The sequence below is a fragment of the Passer montanus genome, unplaced genomic scaffold (assembly GCF_014805655.1).
Source record: "Passer montanus isolate IOZ18808 unplaced genomic scaffold, ASM1480565v1 scaffold60, whole genome shotgun sequence".
Lineage (NCBI taxonomy): Eukaryota > Metazoa > Chordata > Aves > Passeriformes > Passeridae > Passer > Passer montanus.
The window spans coordinates 1,565,305-1,585,537 of record NW_024371038.1 but is presented as its reverse complement, the minus strand read 5'-3'; the positions used below and the strand labels follow the sequence as shown (position 1 = coordinate 1,585,537).

Sequence of the window (20,233 nt, the reverse complement as noted above, 5' to 3'; positions counted from 1 at the left end):
CAGGATGACTAAGGGATTTTCAGGGTTTTTTACTGTGTTTTAGGGAGACCCTGGAGACCAGGGACTTGTTGGAGAAGGCGGTGAGAAAGGAGAGATGGGATTACCAGGAATTGCTGGGCCCCCTGGTGAACCCGGCCTAATGGGAATTCCTGTAAGTGTTTTCTGGTTGAAATGGACTTCTTGCTTGTTTGCTTTTAGTAAACAAAGTTAATTTTTCTTTCTTCCTTTATTTTTGGTTTTCCTGGTTTTCTATATAATTAGAGATGACTGTATTTAAATAAGCTTCCAGTGTGGTTCAGGATTAGTAGAGAGAGGAGACAAATGCTTTTCCTATCTTAAATATGGGACCTCTTGGCAAATAGTGATTCCTCACCATCTGTCATCCAGACACACGTACCACACAGCCTGGAGCCTCTCACTTCAGATCTCTCCTCTCCAAACAATGTGGCATCAAACATACACAGATCAAATAGTAGACAAGCATTAGAATTCACAGATAACATTGTTAGATCAGTTTGCCTATTTGTTCTGGCATCGCTCCTAGCAACTAAAGTCCATCCATGAAATTGTATGCAACTTCTTCATGAGAACTAATTTTGGAGCACAGTTTCCAAAGCAAAGATTGTAGCTTTAAATCAGATCAGCTTCCCTTACCAAAAATCATCATGTTCTCATCTGCAGTCCTCTGGCTGCCTTCTGTGCAGCTCTTATGTGATGGTGGGGTCTGACAGAACGTTGGTTGGAAATCCAGCTGTTCATGGCTGGGAGCACTGTCCACTCTGTCCTCTAAGCATCAGTGGTACATTCTGCTGTCTTTAGTCCTGATTTCTTCACTGTGAACTACTTTTCTAGGGAAAGCAAAAAGTGTTCTTTTGGGTGTTGGCACCCTTAGTGCACTGCAGAACAAGTTCTGCTTCTTCAACTCTCTATTTTGAATTGGTGGTTTTGGGGAACATTGAAGTTTCATGTGTTGACATTATTGCAAAACAGCTCAATCCTGGCATTACTTTATGTAATTATACTTGTGTACAATAATCAACATCAGCAGTGTTTCTGTGCCTCAGTGAGACAGGCAGGTCTGGCAATTCGATTTTTGGGAGGATGTGGTTAGGGAGGGATTTTTCACATTTTTGTTCTACATGTTCCAAAGGCAACTGTAGAGCTGCCTCCTTCTCCACTTGTCCTCCCTGGCATCTGGGAGTGTACACATCACAGCTTTGGTTTGACCTCATTCTAGGGATGCAGACAGATCATAATATCCTAGTCTAAACATGGAAATAATTTTCCTATAGCCCATTGTCTGAGTGTTTCATTGGAGGTGAGAGTAACATTACATTTTCCTTAAACAGTAGCTTACAAAGCGACAAATAAACTTCACAAATCTGTAAAGTAATAATTTCTGTGTGGACAAGATTTAATGGTTTTTTTCTCCCTTATTTGCAGTGCATTTCCACTGCTTTGATAAATAATTCCTGAAACTTGCCCACTTGTTTATCCTAAAACTTGAGACAGCCCTTCTAACTTGCTTAAAGACACAGTTTATGATAGTTTTCCTCCCACCTCTCTGCTTTACCAAAGCCTACTTAGTTATGCACTTTGGAGCAGAGGTTAAACATGTTTCCAGGCCTTTCGCAATAATTTCTTTTTCTCTCCCTAATAAATCTATAGGGCCCTGAAGGAATACCAGGAAATCCAGGTCAGAGGGGCCGTTTAGGAAAGAAGGTAGTATTTTTCATCTTCCCCAGTTCCCTTCCTTTTATCTGAAACTCAGATTTACATTACAGAATTCCATCGAACCAAAACTATCCCTGTTGTGTGTCATGCTTCAAGCCAATTTTTTACTTGTTAGCCATAGCAATTAGAATTGTCATCATTCTGTAATCAATAACATTCAAGATCTTAGGAAATTTAAATTTGCATCAAGATGTGGTTTTGCAACTCAGAAGAGTTTCTGCTTTAAGCTTTGACTAAAAAAAACCAAAAACATAATGGGAAGGCTTCAGCAGAGACTCTTTTATACTGCAGAGTTCTGGGCTCAGACATTCTAAAAACTGCAGTAAATGTCATACCTATTAAATAATGCTGTTACACATTTTGATTAAGCATCAACTGCATTTTGAAACTTAGTGTCAATCTCTCGGTATTTTTAATACAATAATACCAACAGGGGGAAAAGGGGCAGCTTGGCCCTCCAGGAGAAACTGGACCTGCTGGTGATTCTGGCCAACCTGGAAAAACTGGTCCTAAAGGTGCAAGAGGAACTCGAGGTCCCACGGTTAGTACAAAACCTGTTTAGTTACAGAAGTCTTTCAGCATCAGAATGAGACCTGTTCACCTTTCCAGAAGGGCCATGGATCTGGAGGGAGCCATCTCAAGCTTTTGGTCATCTGACAGTGATGTGGGTGGGATGGCAGAGCATACCATGGAGCACTCATGTCCCACACTGCACATACAGCCTCACTGCTGTGGCTGCTCATAAACCTTTCCAGCTCCAAGAAAAAAAATCGAGGGGTTTGCTGTCACATACCATCAGTCTTGGCCATGGCTGAAACAAAGCACTTCAGATGAAGGCTACTACTCCTGTCAAATAGGAATCTACTCCAAAGTTAGCTGAATGAAGTCTATTCCATTAACTTTTAGCTCCTTTCATAGTAAGCTCCCCAAGCTTGCTCCATACAGTGTGACAGATGCACAGAAGCATCCAGGCTCCACACTAGAGGCCAAGTGCCTGTGTCAGTCCAGTCCTGTGGCCACTGAATGCAGCTGTGTGCTGCTGAGCACATGAAGTACAGAAGCAAAATTTACTATCTAATGGCCAATGTTTTCAAGAGAAGGAGTCAACTTCCTGAGGTGATGACGACCCCCTGCTTCCCTTGGCATACTAGCACTTATAAAGAGAGTTCTTCCTCACCTCCCAAAACTCAGATCTTTTTGATTTAATTATGCACAAAGACTATAAGGTTAGGACTCAAAACATTGACCATTTTTTCCACAGAAGAATGAAAAGCCCAGTATTCTTTAATAAATGAAGTAGGACCTACAAGAAAGTTGTCCATGGTGTCAAATGTCAATATTTCAAGATTTGTGCAAGTGCTTGCTTTATGTAGTAGGCATTGTTGTAGCACTTTACGAAGGAGCTCGTTTCTCTCTCACTGATTACTGCATTTAACAGGGACATCTAGGAGGAATGGGACCTGAAGGAGAGCCAGGAATTCCAGGTTATGGGGTACGTTTTTACTGAATTCAGGTACACATACATCCCAAAGTAAGTCTGTGGTACTATAATTTCAAATATCCTGAGAATCTATATCTAGACTACACAAATATTTTCAGGACAGCCAGATACTCACGTATGTTTATATGGTGTGTTTGCCTACTGAGAAATGTTAGCCTTAAGCAAGGATGCCTGGTTTTTGTTAGTTTGCTCGCAGTGGGTTTTACCACAAACTTTAAACTCTTGTTTATCCAATGTATCTCACCCCTTCTGAATAAAACTCCTCTGAAACTACTGCAGCTATTCATTGTAAAGAGAGTTCAGCAAACATCTCACCTCTGCTTACTGTTTGGCCACTTAATTTCCATTTAAGTAACAGAAACTGTTTGAATAAGGTTAGTTGAAGGACATAAAAATATTGTGGCTTTCACTGAAAAATAGCTGTGAAAATCATCATAGATGGATTGAGTCATCCTCTTACAGAGCAGACTGTCCAGTCTCTTTTTCACACAAAAACACCCATCACTGACCCTAACCCTGAAGCAAGAGCCAGCCCAGCTCCCATCACCTGCATTAAGCCCTATCAGAACATGTAGTTTCCCAATGTGCATAGAGCTTTTCCTACACACAGTCCTTTTCCTACCATTGATTTTGTTGTCATAACAAGATTTAGAATAATTGTCAAGCAGAAAAAGAAATGTAGCAAGTAGCTAAAAGAAATTTTGGAATTAGCTATTTCTTTAATTATTTGTTTTAAAATAATTTGTGTTTGGTTTGTTTCTTTAGGGTCACCAGGGTCCTCCAGGGCCCTCAGGGCCCCCAGGCCCCAAAGGAGAAAAGGTATGAACATGGGTTTTACTGCTCTGTTTTGTGAAATTATAAAGGGAGGAAATGTTACTGCACACCCACTGTTTTCCACAGCAAGCAGCAAAAGCCATCATTTGCAGTATTTGTTAGTATTGTCAAGGACTAGGAAAAGAAATGCAAAGTGAGGAAATGGGTCATTCAGAGCTGGAGTCCAAAATTATACTGTTAAAATGTTTGAGGTTTTAAAACACAAGGTACCCATTGTACAGAACACAGTCTATTGTATCAGACAGCCCCAGTGCCCTTAGCGAGCACTGCTGACAAAAATAATCAGTGCAGAACCAGCTAAATATTTACTTAACTCTGAGCCTGTGAGTACACCCACAGATTTGCCTGAAAGTCCAACCAGGATGGACAAATGTCTGTGGTTAATATAAAATGTTAGGGACAGGATGTGGCCTCAGTACTGCTATTTTAGTGTCAAATTTATTGTTTTTCTCTCAAGTCTCAAATGCTGAAAACAGATTTGTATGCTCTCTCAGACCCATGTGACCCCAAGAGGGCAGGTACATGGATTCACTTTATGAAGATTGGATGGGAGTTGTCCTGACACAGAGCTAGAACCTGGAGCAAGTTTTGCAATAAATACTGTAAATAGGCATTCAGTGGCTGATGTAAATAGGTTTTGATATGATTTTAGAAACAATAACTGAAAACTGATTTCTTGACAGCTAGGTGTTTAGGTTTCTGGGTCACTTCTGAAAAACCACTTTGATGTGCTGTAAAAGTCTTTAATCATATTTAAATTGTGATTCTCTTTGCATTACTATTGCTAGGTATCATCTGGAATAGATAATCTTTTGTTTATTAACTTGGATGGCAGTTATTTCATATTTAAATTGTAATTGGCTTCAGACTTAACGTAGGAGTCTTCTGTACTCTTGTTTTTCTTTCTATTAAGTGTATTTCTCAAAGTAGTGGAAGAAATTTTCTTTTTTCCCCTTGTCAAATATCCTGTTTATCCTTTTTTTCATTAAATAAAGACATGATGACATGGATATTGTTCAGTTAATCAGTTTGTTTCCTTATAGCTGCCTTTGAGACTAAAGCAAATATTTAGGTTTTTTTATTCCTTAATGTCTTTGGGACATTTAGGTGAATGTTAAGATGGAGTTACCATATCCATGATATTAAACCACAAGCATTATGTTCAATTTTAGCATCTATACAAAAGTGATATAGATGCTAAAAGTGAACATGATGCTTATGGGTCACGTTCACATAAGTTCAAATGCTTCTTATTAGCATTTGAACTTATGTGCATGGTAGATGAGGTTGAACTTCCAAGTTAACATTTATTAATACTTCTCTTTGGTTTAGGGTTACCCAGGCGAAGACAATACAGTCCCTGGATTACCTGGGCCCATAGGTGAACCAGTAGGTCTTTCTTTCTCAAAAACTTATCCTAGTGCATCTCAAGACAAGAGCAAATGCATTTATTTCTGAAGCTTTATATCATTGTCTCAGGAATCAGTACAAAAATACAGAATGATGGTTCTTTCATGAGTAGTCTCAGTCTGAAAATGCTGTTGTGTGCTCTTTCCTGCTTAAAGATCTGTGCCCTCTGTTTAATTACACTAATGCCATTAGTCTGTGTTTAGATCAGCCATTTTTAGAAAATAATTTTTCCCTGTTTACCCCGAGTTATACTTCATTGCTTTACTAATCAAAAATATGTTTTGACTTATTTCGTTATCACTGCAAACTAATTCAGCTGATTTAGAAACTTCCATTTTTGTACTGAATTCATATGTGGAGTGTATCTCTGCAGCGTTTATGAACCTGTCAAAATTATTAGTACAAACTTCAAAATTAAAACAGATTCTGAGGACACCAAGTAATTTCAGAAAAGAATCCAATTTTTAATGGGCTGTCTTACAGAAGCTATAAGAGAGTTTCCTTGCATGTCTTGAAACCAGAGTCACTGCATTTATCCATTGAGATTTTAAATTCATATATTTTAAAATTTTTTTAATATAAGTATAAATCTGGAGAAGTTCCACTGAGGTCAATCCTCCCTCCTCTTTCAATTAAGCACCATGTAATATTTATCTTTTAGCTTCTGGTCTTCAGTTACAAAAAATTTTAAACTGTGGTTACTGTCTGACTGCAATGCATTCTGTTTAGAAAAAAATCATGTTTATTCCTTTAGCCAAGCTGTCCTTTATGTTTGTATTTCTCAGTTCCCTCTCAGTGGATAGTTTAAGACAAATCCCAGCTTTCTGTTCATATTTCACTGCAGCATTATATTCAGTTCAGCTGTTTCATTTTGCTCCCTGGTTTCCTCTCTAGGGTCAAAGTGGTGAACGTGGAGATAGAGGAGAGCCTGGTGATGAGGGCTACAAGGTAATACCTTTTGGGGTTTATCTTTTTGTTTGGGCATGGCAGGCTCTGCAGACTTGTGCAGTGGAGTAATGCAGCAGCAGTGTCATCTTCCCTCACAAGCGTGCAGGGATGCCCGTGCTGGTTCCTCACTGCACTGAGGCACTCCTGGAACACCTTGGAGCATCTTTCCTGTGGGAAAAGGGAGCTGCAACTCCTCAGCTGGAGAAGACCCCAGTGACCTTAGTGTGTATAAATACCTGATGGGAGGAAATTAAGATGAGGTAGACAGACCTGTCTCTATAGTGAGACAAGACAGGAGGCAAAGGGCAAAAACTGAAACACATGAAATTCCATTCAAAAAAAAATTTTTTTGGTTGGTTGGTTTTTTGTTTTGTTTTTTTTTTTTTACTGGAAGGTTGACTGAGAACCAGAACAGACTGCCCAGAGGATTGCAGTGTCTCTGCCTGTGGGAATACTGGAAACTTGACTGGACATGGTCCTGGACAATCATTTCTAGCTGGCCTTGCTTGAGAAAGAGTCACTTTTAACCTAAACAGTTCTGTGTTTCTGTAATACTGTATTAGTTAACGTTTTTCTCTGAAATTTAAGCACTACTTATTTGAAATCTAATCCTAAAAATTATTCATTAATTATATTCAGTCTTTCAGCACATAAAAATTGGATGGTAACTCATGCTTATCACTGATGCAGTTCACTGAAATATGAGAGACAGTCCTTGACACGGAATATCCAAGTTCCACAGTAATACAGACAGACACAGTAATAAATTAATGAACCAAATCTATGCTCACAGAAGTGCAGAAATGTTTAAATAATATGCAATTCCCACTTGCAGCTTGGAGTAGAGAATGTAAAGAATAAAATCTCTGTAGAGTTTGATCTTGGAGATCTGACCATACTTTATGTGGGTTGTGTCAGTGAATCTGGGTCCACTGACATCTCCAAGGATGGGCTTTACCAGGAAGCTGCACCTCACTCAGCATGGCAGCCTGAGTTACTCTATTGCAATAATGTTCTATTTTCTCTTCCTCAGGGTCATACAGGTCTTCCAGGGCTTAGAGGACCTATTGGACAACAAGGACCTCCAGTAAGTATTTCAAACAAGGGAGAGTCCTCTATTGACTATTGAAAATATGTTTTCATTTGCATTAAAATGATTCATTGCACTTATTTAATGTATGCTCTTTTCAAAGGGAGAGCCAGGTGAATTGGGAGAGCAAGGACTAAAAGGAGAAAGAGGTTCAGAAGTAAGTAGAAAAAAATAAACCAAAACTGCACTTACTTGGAATTTGTAGGGTTTTTTTTCACTGGCTACCCTTGGAAAACTGTTCCATAAGGCTAAAACTGAGTGTTTGGGTTTGCTTTTCATACCTGCAGGGACAAAAAAAATATAAAGTGGAAAATTGCATAATGATCTTGGTTAGTAAATAGGTGTTATTTGATAGGTAAGTAGTTTTACTTTGGAGTGATATCAAGCATTATGAGAAGCTCTTTTGGAAACGTTGAAGTGATATTTAATTACCCCCTAAAGTGGACTTTCTTGTGTTAAAGTAGCTCTGGAGGGATTTTGCTTCTCTGATCTGTAAATGAAGCCTCCTGGTACTGCACTGCACTGAGTTTTCAGTGACCTGGGAATAAGGAATTTGCTACAGAATACTAGAGCAATAATGACAGAGCAAGTCACAACAAAGATCAAAGACCAAATCTTTCTCTTTAGAAATATTAGCTCATCTTGGTGATGTGTTGACAATTGCCAAAAGTATTTATGTTCTTCCATGGACTGAATGTCATTGGTTTTTGAGATTTCAAAAGCTTTAGGCTGAAAGATTTCTTAAAATACCAATTACCATTGCAATTTAAATGAGATATTTTGTCTGAGAAGTTCCATGAAGCGACTCTGTTAGAGTTTAAGCATTTTGTAGGTACCTACAAGAATCTGTAGTAGATTGGGACTGGATGAAGTAACAGAAAGGAAACGTGGTGTGGAGACATTGTGAACATGTCCTCCAGCTGTGAACTCAGATATATTGCTTTTACAAACTACTCACAGGACACAATCAGCAGTTCCTCTTGAAGAAATGTTTTCTTTGTCTTGCAAATGCCCCTCAGATCAATACTGCCATTTACAAATGTGGAACCAATATCCAGCTTGGAGCTGCCCATGAGGGCTTAAAGATTTCCACAGAAGTGTCAGTAGTGAGAACAGTGGCACAGTCTTAACCCCAGTGCCCTTACTGGTGCTGCTGTAGCAAGCCTTACAAAGCTAATCCCACAAACTGCAACCCTGAATCAGCTGGGTTTTCTTTACATGCATCCAGAAATCTTAATGAAAACAACATTAAGTTATTTGAATATGCACATTCCAGTTCTGACTGGTGGACTTCTTTATGCCGTTCTTAACAAAAAAGGTGTCAAATTAACAACAGAACAGCATTTTGCTGCTTTTGTCGTATTTACATAATTATGAAACATTTACACTTAAAATAACCCACGCTTTTTCACCTTATTGCATGTTGTGTCATATTGCAGCATGGTAGTAATAGCATAACTTTTGCTTTAAGAGGGGTTTTTGAAATAATTTTTGGAAAATCTTGGAAAACTTTTTGTACTTGTTCTGTGCTAACAAGTGTTATTCTTGTCCCTGTTCTTCAGTGGTTGCATCTTTTAGAGGTAGAATAAAATTCTATAAATGCTGTAAATCTTTATATTCTGTGCAGACTATCCTATAACAAAGTTCTCTGAGAAGCTTTTGACCATTGTAAGCTTTTCTTCCTTGGTGCATGACCTCCTGAGTCACTTACAAGAATGTTATCTGCCCAGTATCTCTCAGTTTTCTAAGACTACCAATTTCTAGATCTGTCAAGATGAAAAAAATTCTGTTTTTAAGCAAATTTTATATTTTGTGTAGATCTTAGGTAAAAACAAATGTTCACATCTGTGATATGTGACACTATTGTTTTCTAGTATTGTCTTCCACAGACATTCAGTGCATTTACATTGCCTACTTTTCATGACTTCCCTTTCGAAGAGTACAGGAAATGCAGTAAAAGTGTACAGAGGGGGGGCTGATACAGGGGAGATTACCAGATTCATGATGAAAAACATTTTATGATCATTGTTGGAAAAGTTTTAAAAACTGGTTCACAACGGAGAAAAAACACACACAATTCTGCCAAAAATGTATTTGCTTTTACTTGAACAACTTTCTGCTGTCTCCTGAAATGTGAATAATCTGGTCCAAAGCCAGGCAATGTGAACATGAATTGTAGAGGGGAACAATCCCCAGCTCTTCTTAGGGGATTGAATTTAAGACATTTGTCAGTTCACAAATATTTGTAACTTCTAGGGACCCACGGGGAAGAAAGGAGCAACAGGCCAAGCAGGCAAAGCTGGAATTCCTGTAAGTAACATAATTTACAGCCCATTTTCAAATTATAAAACAAAGAAAATACTAACTAATAAAACCAAAATTGAGTCGTGTCAGGGTTACCAGAAGGTCTTGTGTTCATGCTAAAGAACCTTCTTATTATCCAGGAAGTGTAAAGGAACCCCTGTCATTTTTGACTATTAATGATTTTTGAAATTTTGTTAAATTATACTGAATAATATTCAGTTACTCAGTATATGGAAGTGATGTGCAACTAACAGCAAGGTCCTTACCACTTGTGAAGTTACTTAATTAGCTCATTTGTGGAGCCCATTTGGAAGTTATCACGTAATATTGTACAGAACTGTACTTGTGTTCACTTCTGACCCCAGCAGTTCTTTGATCCACTGCAGCCTACAGTGGAGCTTGAATCCATATGTCCATGATGGATACATGTGGCAAATGCCTTGAGGTTTATTTATTTCTCTTGCTTGCCCTGAGCTGAAATTTTTAATGTTTTTTCTTGAGTTACTGCAGAGGAGCTGACTTGCATGCCTGTCTCCCTGAGGGAGAAAACAGAGCAGGAAGCAGTAGGTGTCCTGTAAACATAACGAAGAACAAAATGCATCAAGGTTATTTTGGTCCCCTAATAAATAATGCCCCACAAGCACATATTGTAAATAACTTTTACTACCTCACATCAAAACATTTTCAGTAACTGGAGAAAAGCAGCTGTTGCACAGAGCTTGTACCTGCTGGGCAGAGTGCAAGAGGAGCCTTTTGAAGACAAGGAACTGTGTGTCCTTTGTAAATACTCAGCATTTTCTTTTGGAGAGCTGCAGGGATCATTCAGCAGGCAGAGGAAAAGAAGGAAAGTGGGACACACAGAGAAATTAGGAGAAGGCAGTAAAACTAGAATGTGAGGAAGTTTCAAAGCACATTCCAAATGAAGACACTTAAGCAACCAGAAATTAGAAATAAGATTAGGGTGGCTTGCTTCTTATATTCTATATGGCTGGTGCTACCAATACTTTTTCAGACAAAATGTGTTGTAGTTAGAACATTTTACATTTCTGAGAAATGGCATTTATAGAGAGATTAGTGCAGCACTCCAAACTTTTTAAGACAGTCTATGTTAGTCTAAAGGGAAACAATTGTAAGGAAATAAATCAGTGTTCCTCTGTTGGATGAGGCCTTTTTTGTGCAAGTATAGCAACAGTTACAACAAACTTGCCATATTAGAAATTTGTATTTTTGATATTTTAAAATTTGAACAGCATAAATTTATGAAAGTCCAGTACTTAGGATTTAGTAAAATAAAGGCTGAAAAGGTATATGGTTGAGTTTTTTCCAGGGATAAATTGATTACTTTATCAGGATTCCTCACTTCAGTTTAAGAATTGACACTCTCAGGCATCTTCCAGGCTGGCACACAAATCCCATGATTTCAGCTGAAGTTGCTCAGATCCCATGGCAGGGCAAGTCTAAGGTTAAACCAGTAGAACTCTAAAGCAAACATCCTAACTCAGAGCTCCCTCTGCAACTATTCATTCATATCGCTGGGTCTGCTGTTATGCAGGGTTTAGGAAATACTGTGTCTGAAATCCAGTTATGGGAGGGTGAAGATGAAGGGAGCAAATAGTGCTATATTTGATTTGAATTTTTTTCAAGGGAAAACCAGGGCCACCAGGACAGAAAGGAGTAGTTGGGTACCCTGGACCAGAAGGCATTCCTGGGAACCCTGGAAAGACTGGGCTGTCAGGAAAGCCTGGCCCCAAGGTGAGTTGCTTTCCACATTTCCTCCATGTCATTTTGCATTACAGATTTTCCAGGGTTAAGGTATTTAAAGCAAAAAGACCATTCTCAGTTCCCTGAGCATCTTGGAAATTAGACCAATTTTTTAATTTTCTTTCTCTTTGCTCCTGATATTCCAGCCAAGATACAAAGTTAGCATACGGGAAGTGTGCTGTGAGAAAAGTTTCATTGGTATATGACAGTAGTAACTGCAGCTAAGAGAAAGTAATTTCTTTTTCATTTGGTCCTGAAAATTAACCTGAGACTATTTCCTCTTAGGGTCTGAGATAGTCCCACATTTCCTTATTGACTTAGTATTTTTAATCCATGTCTCTCCACCTAAATAATTATGAAGCTTTGTCCAAAGCCAGGCATGTGAGGTATCTAAAAGCATTCTTGGAAATGTTTTTTTTGTCTGACTGTTCTTTGCTGTGGGCCAAAGGTGGTGACCTGCTGCCACTGGGAGCAGTGACAGCTCTTCAATTAGTCCCTCCAGAGAGGGGGAGAAGATTTCTTGAGTAGTTCTCATCATTGAAAGTCTGACCATTTTGATTTCCAGCATGAATTTCTCAGAATTCTACCCAGACAGACCAGTGATTGTTATAAAAGATTAGTGAGTTAGATTTGGAGTTAGGAATTAACCAAGATGCTGGATGAGGGACTGTTGTTTCAGGTATAAATTTCCAATCTGGTTGAGCAAAGAGAAAATTAAACAAGTTACCCGTAGGGGGCAGGTGCACCCTACTCAAGCTTCTCCAGTCTCAGGTCATGAGCCTCTTCCAAGTTCTTAAAATTCTTTGGAGCTGGATTTAGGAGAATCACCCCAAAGAATTTTTACATTTTTGTCTTTCCACCAAAAAGGTCATACAATCATAGTAAAGACAACTCCATTACCCCATTACAGTTTGTAATAAAAGGAGGCTTATAACTGATTTTTGCCACAATGAATAAAAAGAGCAGAACTTTTGCTATGTAAGTTTATCAGTCCATCAATCTATAAGCCACATCACCATATTCAAAAGCCAAAAAAATGACATTTAATACAAAAATTGTGTTTTATACAACCTTTTTATTTCTATGAGCGCTTAACTGAATGTCATAGGAAATAAGGAAGATTTATATATGCTTACATTTCTATTAACTTACATCACATACATTCATTTGTATGGTAGCAAATTTCCATTTTCAGAAAATGTCAGAAGTGGCTTAGCTCCATGTACTCACTAGCATGTTTTTTCATTTTAAATACTTGCTTTTGTTGATAGGTTGATATTCTCATACATTTTCATAACAAATGTTCTGGTCTTTCTTCATCTGGTAATGTTATTGTGTGTGAATCTTTACAGAGTGTACACAGCCATACTAGTATTACCAGTATGCCTGATCCTCAGAAATAAACATGTTCAATTTTGAACATTTCTTTGGGAAGGTAGTGTCATTCTGTTTCATGTGGAGTTACTTTTTCTTGAAAGAAGAATACTGAGAAGTTCAAACAACTTTCAGCCTTTTACTTTTGGAATATTAGCAGAAATCCACATGATATTGCTGATCATTGTCTTTCTATATGTTTTGATGTACTATCATTGTGTGTCCATATATACAGACAGTATTAAGTGGTTTTTGCTGATTTTATGTTATTTGCCTGTTTCAGCATACAATGAAAAAACATGCTTGGCTGTTCTACTTGTAAACCATTATTTTCAATTTGTTAAGGGCAATAAAGGAAACTCAGGCTTACCAGGTCTGGCAGGTTATCCTGGAGCTCGAGGTCCCAAGGGGTTGCCAGGCATGCCAGGGCCCATGGGAGCACCTGGACTAAAGGTGGGTGCATACATGGGATCTGGTTGTTCAAGTAGAGTTTTGCTGGTGCTGCTTATTCTTCATGCTGCATTTGGTGGCAGTGGAGCCACCACACTGCTGTTAATCAAAAGACATCAAGTGTTATTTGAGGCTAAGATTACAAGTTGTGTTTACCACATTTCTATAAACTGTAATTTGAAAATAAAGATCTCATCTATCTGAATGCTATTCCAACTCCAGAAAGCATCAAAACACTCAGTATTTATTCACTCCAGCTTTAGGATCAGATGTTGCCTGACTTATTTCTAAACTTCTGTAGCTACTAGAACAGTCAGGATTATTTAAACATCTAAGCAATCTAATAGCAGAGAATTACCATAACTTCAAGTCTAAGTTCCTGGTTTGGGGGCTAATAAGTACATCATTTATCACAGGACTTAAACTGTTTTTGTTTAGCCCTTTCAAAAAAGAAATCTGAGTGTGCGCAGGTACTTGATATCAGCATACCCTCATATAAATTAGACTAATTTTAATTTTAAATCAAGAAAACAAGTAACAATTACAGATAATTTTCTTAATTTTGAATAGAATTTTCTTTATTTAGAATAGATTTTTTAAATCTAAAAGAATGATTTTTATCTAAATTCATTTTCTTTGTGAGATTTTATTCGTAAGCCATTCTTTAAAACCTTAAGTTACTTGGAAACTGGAGATAATGTCTTTGTTATAATTTTATTTAGTATTAACTGTATTCATTATTTGCAGTGTTTATTGCCAGTGCCTCTAGTCTGAATTTTACTTCTATGCCTAGAAAATGAGCTGTAGGAGGTAGTTCCTGCTCAGAAGTGCCTGCAATCTGAGAAAGGCAAGGAATAGATGTGTTGAGGGAAAACTGTTGCCACATGTACTACAGAATAAGCATTAATGATGCACATACTGACTCAAGGCAAATAACACAAATATAAAACCTAGGAAAGAGCATAAGCACAAAGCATGAAACCTGTATGTTCACAGCCATTATTGCACCTCAATAACTTCCTGAGCTAGACATGTCTTCTGTGCATTTGATAGTCCTCAGAGGATTTCTCTTGCAGGAACTTTCTAGTTTCCATTTGAATCAATGTGGATTTTTAGTCTAACAGCAGGGAGTTTGACAAGTACACTGTGTCTTGCTCGGAGGATTATTTTTAAAATTCACTTTTAACCTGTCTGTTCTGTATTTAATTTTGTGAATTTTACTGCTTACACTGAGATACCATACTGGAATTGCTCCAACATGTATGGTTTTTATGTTTCCAATTCAAGGGGCAGTCAAGTCACATTTGCATTTTAGTGTATGTTTAATTATTTTCCTGAGGGAAATAAAAGGAATGGAATAAGTCTATTTCTTAAGGAGAAAGCAAGTTCCACACTTCTGACAGGAAACCTGTATTTGCCTCTGTAACTTCCATACTTGTATTAAAAGATGTAATTTTTTCTTATTGGCAGGGTGAGAAAGGGCTTCTAGGTCATCCAGGAAAGCGAGGCAGAAGAGGCCTTCCAGGATCCCAAGGTGACCAAGGGTCAGCAGGAGACACTGGGCTGAAAGGACAGATTGTACGTAATCACAGTGCTTGATGCAAAACAAGTAGTCCAAGAGTTAAGAACGTGAACTAATGGTAAGGATGCCTGCTCCTATTACAGGGAGAAGATGGAGATCAAGGTTTAATGGGGTTTCAAGGATTCCCAGGTCCAAAAGTATGTGCTTGTTCTTTTCTATTAGATTGTAAGCTATTTACAGAGTGAGAACATTATGAAAGCATAGAATTAATCGGCTTTAACACTAATTTGTTCAAAATATCTCTGAATTGTTGGAACATGGTAGGCAGAACTGTGTATTCCCTGTCTGAGGACAAACATTCTAGGTCAGTGCACTTGATATTTTCACTCTTGCTGCTCTTATAAATTATCTTACTTTCAGAGATTACAAGAGTTTGAAACAGGTGGATAGCTAATGTCCATGTTGGCTTAAACTGTTCCTTTGCATTTTCAGGGCCCTGCAGGGGACATTGGCTTAGTTGGAATTCTGGGCCCGAAAGGTCCAACAGGCCAAGTTGTAAGTGTTTCACTACATGAAAGAGATTGTTAGGATGGTTTAAAAGTGGCACACATTTTTAACATAGAAAATAATCTTTTTTCTTATTAACAAGGCCAGAAGCCTCTACCCAAACCTTTGTCTGAGTCTAGGTGCAACACTGCTCTGGTTGTATCATGAACACAGACACACAAACAGAGCTGGGCCCTTAATCTTGAAAGAAAATGCAGGCTCTGCTGGCTAATGTGGATCTCCTAGTGTAATCTTATGACTTTGTATTTCTTTGTCTACTGAACATTCTTCTTACTGGTAAAACTGCTGATTGTGTAACTGTGTTCTACAGCAAAAGAAAATAGGGATAAACTTTGCCTGCAGTAAGACACAGTGGTGCTCAGGCATTATTGATTAATGGATAGTCCTTTTTAATGAAGATTCTCTTTTCATCTGAAATGTTCCTAACCTTCATTAGCTCATTCTTCATGACCATTCTGCTTTGCTACTCACCGAAAAATTTGGAAGCATGGTTAGCATTTTTTGCATCAAGTGTGAAAAGCTGAAGCATGGGAGGCCTTATTACAACATCCTCTCTCACTGCCGCCTTTGGCACCACAGAACTGAGTTTGTTCAGTTAACCAGGTGCAGAGCAGCAGCTTTAGGGTTCTAATAGCTACTTTATTTTTCTAAACATTCCTATATGAGATAAACATTGGGCATGAGCAGTTTGCTCTAAGTGAGATGGAACTGAAAAGTGGCATTTTAGCAGCACTTACTGGCAGCCTTACAAGAGCCCTTGTGGGCAATAATATAGGTCAAGACAGAGTTGGTTGTAGCTCAATAAATATGTGGCCTTTTGTAATCAGAGTACTTAAGTTTACACTGGTTTTAGTGCATCACTTTTCACATTAAAGAATGTGTGGGAGCTTTCCAAGCACAAGTATTACAAATTACTAAAATATTTACCTTACTGATTTTGTTGTAACCTGCATTCAATATTTAGAGAGTACCACCATGGTCTTTTGGATATTTGACAGGTTTGTGTGCTGAGCAACTTTAAATCAGGACATGTCATGAGGATTTTCTTCATTTTGGAAACATGGTGAACTAATAAATTCTTTGCTTGTTTACAGGGATATATTGGCCCTGTTGGTCAAGAAGGCATAGCAGGCCCAGCTGGCAGGCCTGTAAGTTTCCCTTCACTTTTACATAATTTGTTTATTTCATTACCCTTTGGTTTAATCATCTTGTTTTTCAACTAGCAACCTTCTTATTTTTCTGTTTGCAAATAGCAACTAACAGGACCTTCCTTGTTATACCATGCTGGTAAGTTAATGTATGTGCCTCCAGCATTTGTAGTACAAACAAGAAAACAATTACCAAAACCAGTGATGAAAAAAGTAATTGCAATGGCTTTCTGCCTGAGTACAGCATGCAGAGAGCATGTGTACTGGGGCAGTGGGCAAGCCAAGGTGTGAAACAGCACACAGTAATTACCACCTGGATATCCTTTCTCAGCCTTTGGACTGAGATATATCTAGAAAATATCCACACTCAGTTTCAATATAGTTTATTTTTTATTTCTTGTGAACTGAACTGTCCAGAATGCCCCTCTAGACACGCTGGGAGTGCTTGTGTGCCCTTGTAAGACTGTTCCAGGTGATGAGGTCCCTGTTAAAACTCAAACATCATTGTGGCCTCTCTGACAGCTTGCAATGCACCCCAGGCTCCCTGCACTGGGGAAGCTCTGCCCTCATCCCTGTTTCCATCTCTTGTCACACTCACGGTCAGAGCCAGATTTGTTTTGCAAGAGAACCCTGTGGGTCATGTCTCCAGACCACCCAACCATGTAAGGCAGTTTTAGGAACTCTTTGTATCATGAAACTCTCTGTCTGATCAAGTAGACTTGGAGTAAATGAGAATGTCTAAAAATCAAAATAATCATAAAAATAGTAAATATACAATAAAAGTAATAAATGCAGATATTTACAAGTGAAATAGAAAGAAGGGGAATGTTCCTTCTATAATTCTTTCCACCTGTTGGAAAAAGCAGTACTTTGTCTTGCTCCATTCTTTTCAATTACACTGAGGAAAGAAAATTTACAGTGTGTGCACTTGTATGAAGGCTTTTAATAGACGTCATATTGAATGTAAAAGTTTGTCATTATCATGAAGAAAGCATTTTAGTTGAAGATTACTTCTACATTTTATGAAACTCAGCCAACAAGATACAAAATTTTTCCAGAGAAGAAGTTTAAGATTGTTGCCATCCTTGGGAACACGATTCAAGAGCAAAACTGGCCAAAAATGGGGACAGAAGAATAGTGTCTAATCTGGTTATGAGGGTAGAACTAATAACATAATAGAAACATATATGTGATGAAAGGATTTCTTCAGTGATGGAGAGTATTGAGTTTTGTTCTCTAAAGATGGTGAAGCACTGGTGTGTTGAATATGGATGAAATTGTGGAGAACACAGCTGATTGACAGACAACAGTTAAAATTACTGAGAGAATACATACAAGCTAAAGAACACAGCTTTCGACATATAGGAATTACAAGATGTTTTCAACTAATTTCATTTTCTAGTAGTACAGGGTAATTAAACCCCCAGAGCTGTAAATACTTCCACAGATGAGAGTGGACTTTTCATGTGAGCAGTATAATTCTCGTGGATATTAATCTGCTTATTTCAGTCCTAGGCAGCTAGAAAGCATATCAGATTAATAGCTGCTCTTTCTTACAGGGACCAAGAGGTGAAAAGGGCACGAGGGGTGAAATGGTAAGATGAAACAACTTTTGTGCTTTTATTCTTTTGGCTGTGTAAAATCTATTTCTGTGTTACACTGAATGTACTCATGCATGCTGTGCATGCCAGGCAGTCGTGTTGTGCTCCTGGAGAGCACTGCCCAAGAAAGCTGGTAGCCTGGGTTAGAAGTGTGACCTTCTTGTTCAAGTTGACTTAAGCAGATATGCCTAGTAGGTGTGAGCTTGTGAGCCGTGGTCATACAGCAGTTTGGAGCATACTCCAGATCTGTCCATGTTCAGATCTAAAAGGAAAATCTTGATCTGTCAAAGATCTAGTGCCTCACAGCTTGCACATGTTCATAGATCTGGATCTCTTGTCTAGAAAGGGAGAAGCTCAGGAGAAGCCCAGACCTGCGGGCGGCTGTCCATGCAATGCATTCCAGCTGTAGGAACTATGGGCAGCACTGATGGGTTATGAATTTGCTGTCTTTCATTTTTCAGCAAGTCATTGTATATTCGTGAATGTTGGATTTAATACTAAATTTGCGTTAGAGCCAGTAAAGTCTCCAATTAATTATGGCTACGTGAAAAGTCATTAAGTTGTCATATTTACAGCAATTTACGAACACAAAGTTGATAACTATGATATTACCTTCTATGACAGATGTATAATTAGTTCTTTTTCCAGTAACTAGCAATGTGATCTTGTTCCTGTTTCTCTTACCCTGCCTTTCATCCCATCTCACTTAAAATTATTTAGTTTCACTTATTCTATTTTCCTTTTAGCAGCCACCTCCAAAAATTCAATAAAACTGCCTTATAAAAGTTTTGAAAAATGAATCTGAAATATTCAAAACATTTTGAAGAGCTAAAGCTTGGAATGAAGCTTCTTTTCTGTGTCTTGGAGAACTCTCCTTTGATTCTAATGCTCTTGAGGCAATTGCTATCTCAGAATAAGAGGAAAACTATTTTCTCAATTTGCTGTTATCCAGCTTAGCTGTCTTTTTCTTCTGTTTGTTCATGAGAATTGTTATGACAGCATAGAGCTAAAAATGCTGACACTTTAAAAAACTCCAAAAATAATCCTTAAAAAAACCAGCTAGAATGGTGAACAAGAAACATCTGTTTCCATTATTGGTTCTGGTGTTTAAGAAGTTATTTCCTAAGTAAGTTCTTGAATTCATCATGATGAGTTAATCTAGTAAGGCTGTCTTCAGAAGAAGAATGTTTAATTTTAAGTCATATACAGTGGCATTTCTTTCCCCCAAGAAAGGGATTTATTTCCAACTGCTTTCACATACAAAGGAGATGAATTTTTTTTTTCATCCAACTGTGTATTCTGAGCTTTAATTTATATCTTTAAAATTTATGTTGGCATTCTTCCTAGAATCATATAGATTTTAACCTTTTTGTAGTATATTTAGTTATATTTTTCAGTCTGTCAGGGTTACACAGTTCATACTAGAAAGAAACATCCTTTTATCCCCAGAAAGACATGGAATGCAAAATCATGTCTTCTTATTGAGTGGTAAAGCACACATTCTTTGTTAAAAATACACTCCTCAAGAATTTAAAAATTCTTAGAAGATATGAATGTCCTTGGGATTGTTCATGCTTTCATAGTTAACTGTATGTAGTATTGTAAAATCAGGGCCTCTCAGCATTAGTAAGATTGGGATTTTGGCCTTTGAACTTCTGTTCAATCAAATTGAGTGATTAAAGAATTAAGAACACACTGAAAATAACTGGTTTAGTCTCTGCTGTTGTTTTCTTGGACTGGAATTACACTTTTCTCACTTAAATTCTCATGCGACCAAAGGTTAAGTTAAGTAGATTTGTAAAAGTAATCCGGTACATTCCTGTAAAACATTTAGCAATTAACTTAGTTCATGAAAAGTGTAATTTAGCCTCATTTTTCTGCTCTGCGGCAGAAAGAAAGAACATTGGTAAAATCCCTGCTCTGTGCAGTATCATTATATTTTAAAGATTTGTAAAGATAATTGCTATAGCTCTCTGAAGTTTTAATGCA

The 20,233-nt window shown here is 37.9% G+C and overlaps 1 protein-coding gene across 5 annotated transcripts in view; it reads left to right on the top strand.

The window, feature by feature from the left end:
- Positions 1–20,233, top strand: part of COL24A1 (collagen type XXIV alpha 1 chain) — a 134,247-nt gene that overhangs the window by 105,462 nt on the left and 8,552 nt on the right. For all 5 annotated transcript variants that reach the window (XR_005629612.1, XM_039727204.1, XM_039727205.1 and 2 more), the window contains 17 exons: positions 44–151; positions 1,669–1,722; positions 2,168–2,275; positions 3,173–3,226; positions 4,001–4,054; positions 5,402–5,458; positions 6,374–6,427; positions 7,461–7,514; positions 7,621–7,674; positions 9,774–9,827; positions 11,466–11,573; positions 13,302–13,409; positions 14,877–14,984; positions 15,072–15,125; positions 15,421–15,483; positions 16,590–16,643; positions 18,203–18,238. Coding sequence is in view for 4 of the 5 variants with exons in the window: in XM_039727204.1 (XP_039583138.1) it covers positions 44–151; positions 1,669–1,722; positions 2,168–2,275; positions 3,173–3,226; positions 4,001–4,054; positions 5,402–5,458; positions 6,374–6,427; positions 7,461–7,514; positions 7,621–7,674; positions 9,774–9,827; positions 11,466–11,573; positions 13,302–13,409; positions 14,877–14,984; positions 15,072–15,125; positions 15,421–15,483; positions 16,590–16,643; positions 18,203–18,238 (1,182 nt within the window). In the remaining variant the exon portion in view is untranslated. The remainder of the gene's footprint in view (positions 1–43; positions 152–1,668; positions 1,723–2,167; positions 2,276–3,172; positions 3,227–4,000; positions 4,055–5,401; positions 5,459–6,373; positions 6,428–7,460; positions 7,515–7,620; positions 7,675–9,773; positions 9,828–11,465; positions 11,574–13,301; positions 13,410–14,876; positions 14,985–15,071; positions 15,126–15,420; positions 15,484–16,589; positions 16,644–18,202; positions 18,239–20,233) is intronic.